The sequence below is a fragment of the Quercus robur genome, chromosome 7, assembly GCF_932294415.1.
Source record: "Quercus robur chromosome 7, dhQueRobu3.1, whole genome shotgun sequence".
Classification (NCBI taxonomy): domain Eukaryota; kingdom Viridiplantae; phylum Streptophyta; class Magnoliopsida; order Fagales; family Fagaceae; genus Quercus; species Quercus robur.
In genome coordinates, this window is record NC_065540.1 from 6,124,942 (window position 1) to 6,131,141 (window position 6,200).

Genomic DNA, 6,200 nt, shown 5'->3' on the forward strand with positions numbered 1-6,200 from the left:
TGAAACTTCAATGGTGTTGATTAGGTTTAGACCCCTACAACAACTTACTACTGATTTTTCTAAGTTAACTTAATTTAGTGTTTAAACAAGTTAATTGAAATCTCAATCACAATGGATAACACAATAAAAAATTTAAAAAAAAAAATACTATACACACATATAGAGACATGATGTGATTTTGCTGTTGTACATTTTTCACTTTTGAATTGACAAATTATGTATGAAATATATGAGGCATCAAACATATTTGGGGTTAGGGTTTCAAATTTGCATCATAGTGGTTGTTGTAGTATATGCCTTTGATGATGAGCTTCCTTTTCGGTTAAATATGCATATTTATTGCATGCCTTTTTGCAACACCCTAAAAATTAAACGGATCCACGTTCAATTTGTTGCAACACTGTAGCATATTTCTAATAACACATTCAAAGTATACACAAGATTATAACACACGAAATTCTGCAGACTAGAGGAGGTGGTGTTGCTGCTGCTGCCACCACTGCTGTTGCTTTGCGCAGGCGTGCACTTAGGGGCTATGAAGCACGGACGCAGCATCGGAGGTGCCGCACCCGCGTCGGACGCGGCGGGACGCGGCGACGCGCGAGGGACGTCGCTGCCCACGCGTCCGGCCGCGTCCGACCGCGTCATGCCACATGGCGTGTTCCATTTTTTAGCCGACTCGCGCCGAATCGCGCTGATGCGGCTCCGACTCGGGTCGATTCGCACTGAATCAGGCCGACTCGGGCCATATCGGCAGATATCGGCCGAAACCGCTGAAACGGCCGATACGGCCGAAATTTTTTTTTAAAAAAAAAAAGGCACAGAACGCACCGTTTGAGCAAAATACCAAATCCTACTGAAGGCTCACTTGTCTCTCACTCTCATTAGTTCTCTGCCTCTCTCTCATTCCGTCTCACTCGTCTCTCACTCTCTCTGTGCTCTGATCTCTGCCTCTGTCTCTGCTTGGCTGCTTGCTGTGACTTTGTTTTCCAGCTCATTCTTTCTTTAGCTCTCTCTCACGCATTCTTAACTCAGGTATCAACACTATTGTCTATTGTCTATTGCTCTTAAATTTGGTATATGTTTGTATAATGTAAAAAAGTATGCTTAGCAATATATTAAAAATATAAATAAAAATATTTTTAATAATTTTTTAATCGCCGAGTCCCGCCGCACCCGCACCCACCTTTTTCAAAAATTGCCGAGTCCCACACCTACACTTGAGTCTCGAAACGTACCCATGCTACGTAGCTTAGGGGCAGAGGCAAGCATCGCAACTAACTTGTAGTTGAGGAAAGGTACGGTAGCATCCGACACTTATTGGTCCTGCCAAAAAGGTTTAAAAACTACGCAAGCATTTATAAATGAGGTGGCTTGGGAATTGGGATTATGAATTTAGAAATGAGTGTCCGTTTGGCATGATAAATTTTGTTAATTTATTTTACTATTTAGCTTATTTTTGCTACTATTTATTGATCCTACTGTACTTTTTGGTATTATTCATAAGTCTCACTAAACTATTTCAGTTAACTTTTTATCTTTATCTACAATACTTTTAGTAAAAAGTTTTCAGTTTCAGCAAAATAAGCGAATGCCAAATCCCAAACATGAGTCTTGGCCTTTGACAATTAATTACTACTACTTGCTTATATTGGCTGCTTGCTTACTTTTTACAAAATTTCAATCACAACAACACTAGTCAAAGACCAACTTAGGAATTTGGAGAAAATTTTGACCTCAACCATTTTATTTTATACTATCTGTATCAAATATAATTTTCTCAAAACTTCCATAGAATTTGGAACATTATGAAATTAAATTAGGAAAAAGGTAGGGGTAGCCGGCATTGAGGATTGACTATTGAGGGTTATGTCCTACCTCTATGAGTACTAAAAAATATAATTGGAGTGCCTGTTTATATATAGTTGTTGATTAAAAAAAATAAAAATCAGGTTTGGTAAACCATTCAATGAAAAGCAAGCCAAACTAGGCAAAGCCCTAGTTTAGTTTATGATGTAATAAGGAAATAATAGGATCTAGGTAGGCCAAGTACCTCATTTGAATATCCTACTTCTCATATCATGACTCTCTCTCTCTCTCTCTCTCTCTCTCTCTCTCTCTCTCTCTCTCTCTCTCTATATATATATATATATATATAATTTAATTATTTGCATGTTTATATTATGTTCCTAAAAGATGTGGTGCATAGATATAAGCTGCAGTAGGTGTATACTCTTACTCGTCCAAAAAGTCAGTCCCAGCTCCATCAAACCCCTTTCTCTGTTTCTTCTAGGCCAATCGTATGTAGTAGTGCCCAAACCCCACGGGTTTTTCCTTTCCTTTTCAACTCTAGGCCTTCGTTGTGTCTGATTTCCCCTTCTTACTCTGCGCCCCCTCCATTTATTTATTTGTTACTACTAACTCTGTGTTTTATTTTCGTTTGTGTCTGGTTGAGTTTGCTTTGCTTAGCTTTTTGGGAGTATAAGCTGAGGTGAGCAATTAGGGTATTTGGTTTCTTCTTAATTTTGAGTTTGCTTGTGATTTGATCAATATAGTTAGTACAACTTTTTGTTTATGATCATAGATATTACACCTGAATTCGAGTAAAATACAACTGAAATTGTTATCTTGCTGTTAATTTGAATTGGTTGTGATCTGGTTATGATCTGAATTGGTTGTGATCTGTTAAATACATCTGAATTGGTTGTGATATGTTATGTTTGATAAAGAGTGCAAGGTGTGGAAACTTTAAACTTGCTGCTTTGGCTTGAGTTCTTTGGATCAATTCTCTCTCTAATATTTGGTGCACTGCTGCAGGATGTAGGAGGAACAACAGCCAGAAAATAATGACTGAGAGTGAATGCATTTTGACTTCTATGTGGCTCGTTCTTTTGACTGTCGTATCTTTGAATGACCTTGTCTGCTCTCTTTTTCCTTTTTGTGCTTTTTGTGAACGAGGACAGTACCTCGTGGATTGTCTGTGTCCGTACTCTTACAAGTAGTGCTTTTTGAAACAGCAAAAACATTTGGCTTTGTTGTTGCTATGATATCTTACTACTTTCTTAATTAAGACTTCAGTAGAAGCTTCATGTTTAGTTCTAGTATTTTTAGCTATGTTGGTGTGCATGTTATGGGTTGTGATGAGTGAATGGGGAAGTTGGGTTATGAGTAATGTCATCTGAAGGAAGAGAGCAAAAAATGAGGGAAAAGGTAGTGTAAAATAGGAACCTATAGTGTTGAGACTAGTTTGATAACTAACTACACCACCCAGACATTGCTATCATTATTTTTAATAAATTTTCAATGATCAAATTATTTCTTTTTGCTGAATAGTTGAACTATGCATATACACTCGCTTTCAAATTTTCTGGCAGGCACACAGAATCATGGACAGCCAAGTACACTCACTTGCCTTTTCTAGGCTCCATTTGTTTTGGCTGTGTTTTATATGAAAATGGGCTTATGTAGATAACTTTTTATGATGTGAACTGTTTTGTATTGAGAGAAACAGAACCTTAAGAGAACTGTTGTGTTAATTTGGTATTGGAAGATGCATTGTACAAGCTGAGTTCCATACTAAATATTTGATGCATACACAATGGCAAATTGTTGGGTTTAGTGCATTATATTTTAAAAAACTGGATTTGCATTTGTGTATATGTTTCTCATTTTCTTTCTTCCTAACTGTTAAGAAGTGACTTTTGCTTATTTTGGATTTCCAGATACCATCTATTGATATTCTGCAGTATACAAGTCAAGTCTTAGGGGTAATACTAGCTTTACTTGAAGATCCAGATGAATCCGTTCAATTAACTGCAGTTTCATGCTTACTCATGGTGAATTCCCTTCTTTGTGTTTGTTTCATAAAATAATGTTGGAGATTACATGTTTATTTATCTTGTACCTCAAAATGTCCTAATCAAACGAATATCTTATATGTTAAATAACCTAAGCTAACATCAATATAGCACCACAACAATTCACCATTTCCATGTGTAAGAACAGGTTATATACTAGTTAAAAATAATGTTGAAACTTAAAACCAATTGGCTGCAAAGTTTGCATAATAAATAAAAATAAAAGTTGCAAAGTTCCATGTTTGAAAGCAAAATGTTTACAATAAAATAATTAATTAAAAAAAAAACTAAAAACTAAAAACTAAACTAGAGATATAACCAATGCATAGTAAAAATAAACTAAACTTTTTGTGAAGTTCTTTCCATCTAGAATAAGCTTCTTTGTAAGTTGTCAACCTCTATAATTCTTCTTCTCACCATTTAAACCCTTTATCCAAATCTATGTAATTGGGTTTAATCCAAGTGCATCCGGTTAGTTCTCTTCCGAGAGATATACTCTTACTTGAATAATCACTAAAACAGGAGTGGTACTTCTTAGTTTGGAGAGAGTAGAATATGTTATTGTTGTCTAGAACATTTGGCAAGTAAATCTTATTACTCATACCTTCTGCCACAGCCAATTCTGAAAAAGAACTATAGGAACTAACATATAGCATTTTATTTCCAATATTTGTCACTTTATGCCATTTCATCCTTGTCCCAATTGAGGAGAGATTCAATGAGTAAATTTGAATACTTGGCTCAATATCATTAAGCTCAAATACTGCAAAAAGCTTACCATCACTTTCCAACAAATAACTATTGCATGAATAATCTAAGTATTCCGGAGGAGTAAAATAGGAAAGATATTTCCATCGACATTTGTACTGATTAGGGTGAGTCAAGTATTCATGCGGATCAAATACTCCCACTTCAGCTGGGAGACCGGCCTCTCGTAGACCCAACCAATAGCAACGGTCTTTATATAGTAGGGGATTCCCATTACCAAGAGGCTGAAAACGCTCTGTAAATTCGCACAAAGTCCAAGCCACTTCACCACGCCTAATGATGCCGAATTTGGATCCATTAGATATGATTGCAATAACAAAACAGTTAATAGAAGTTGGGGGAGAAGAAAAACTCATTGATTTAAATTCTTCCTTGCAAGGATAACTTGGGAGTTCTATTTTAATCCCATCAAAGGGATGGAAGAAAAAGACACTTCCATCCTTTTTAGACAAAAGAAGCCAACCGTACTTTGAATATCGGATAGATGCATCTTGTAACTCTGGAATATCCATTTGATAACTGCCATTATCATGCATTGGATGAAAGAATGTGCATTTGTGAATATCCAATTGCATTAAACATGGATAATGAAAATATGGGGGATCCAATAATGGTCGAAGTGGACTCATAGGACTACTTAATCGCCATGATTTGCAAATGGCACGAAAAGTACTCAAGTCTCTGAGAATGAGGCGTGCTGAAAATTGACAAAGAAGATGAAATGGAAGCTCAGACCATGATCTGTCTAGCAATTCTTCCTTCTTTTTCTCACAAAGAAGATCTAATGAAAACTCAGAACATGATCCATCAAGCTCTACTTCATTTAGACTAAGAAGATGAAATGGAAGCTTAGACCATAATCCATCAAGCTCTTCTTCCTTCTCTTTCTCTTTCTCTTCCTCTTGCTTGAAAGATTGAACAATATTTTCTATCATATATTTGGAAGATATATGGTTGTCCTGTATTGAATTTAATAGGGTGGAAACAAATAAGAAAAATTATTCAAACTCGACCAAACAATGAAATAAAGTAATTCTTTACAACCATGAAATACGAATAGACGACATGAACAATATATATTTAGATTGTAGACTCTAAAAGAGTCTGGGGATCAATTTAGCAATATGATACAATAAAAACAATAATCCTGCTCCCTCCCCTTAAAACTGATGATGATATTTATTAAAAATACATTACAAAAAGAGTTTTAACTAGTACACTGCATGGCGGAATAATTATTGATATAAAAATAAATAAATAAACGATGGTAAATACCAAAAGAATAAATAACTATGGTTTCTGATTTCTTTGAAAAAATAATGTCTATAAAACAATAAATCAACAACAAAATTTATAAGAAAAGAAAAGGTACCATCTTCGGTTGAGGGTAGTGCGGCGAAGGACACAAAGGGTTGAAGAGCGCGATGGAGCTGTGCGTGTGATCCTTAGTTGAGGGGAAAAAAGAAGAAAAAGGGCCTCTATATATAAACAATAGAATCAGCTTAACTTTGGAGGGGTTTTTTATATTACAACCTTGAGTCGGTTAGGTCCAAATTCCAATACGATTTCAATTAG

At 35.7% G+C, this 6,200-nt stretch overlaps 1 protein-coding gene across 1 annotated transcript; it reads right to left on the minus strand.

Moving 5' to 3' along the window:
- Positions 1-4,270: 4,270 nt before the first annotated feature.
- LOC126690943 (F-box/kelch-repeat protein At1g57790-like) lies at positions 4,271-5,560 on the minus strand. The gene has a single exon (XM_050386042.1). The coding sequence runs from the start codon at positions 5,558-5,560 to the stop codon at positions 4,271-4,273; it is 1,290 nt and encodes a 429-aa protein (XP_050241999.1).
- Between the last annotated feature and the right edge of the window lie 640 nt (positions 5,561-6,200).

Excerpts from the sequence above, each read along its gene's own strand:
- LOC126690943 (XM_050386042.1), bottom strand. The coding sequence starts at position 5,560 with ATGATAGAAAATATTGTTCAATCTTTCAAGCAAGAGGAAGAGAAAGAG.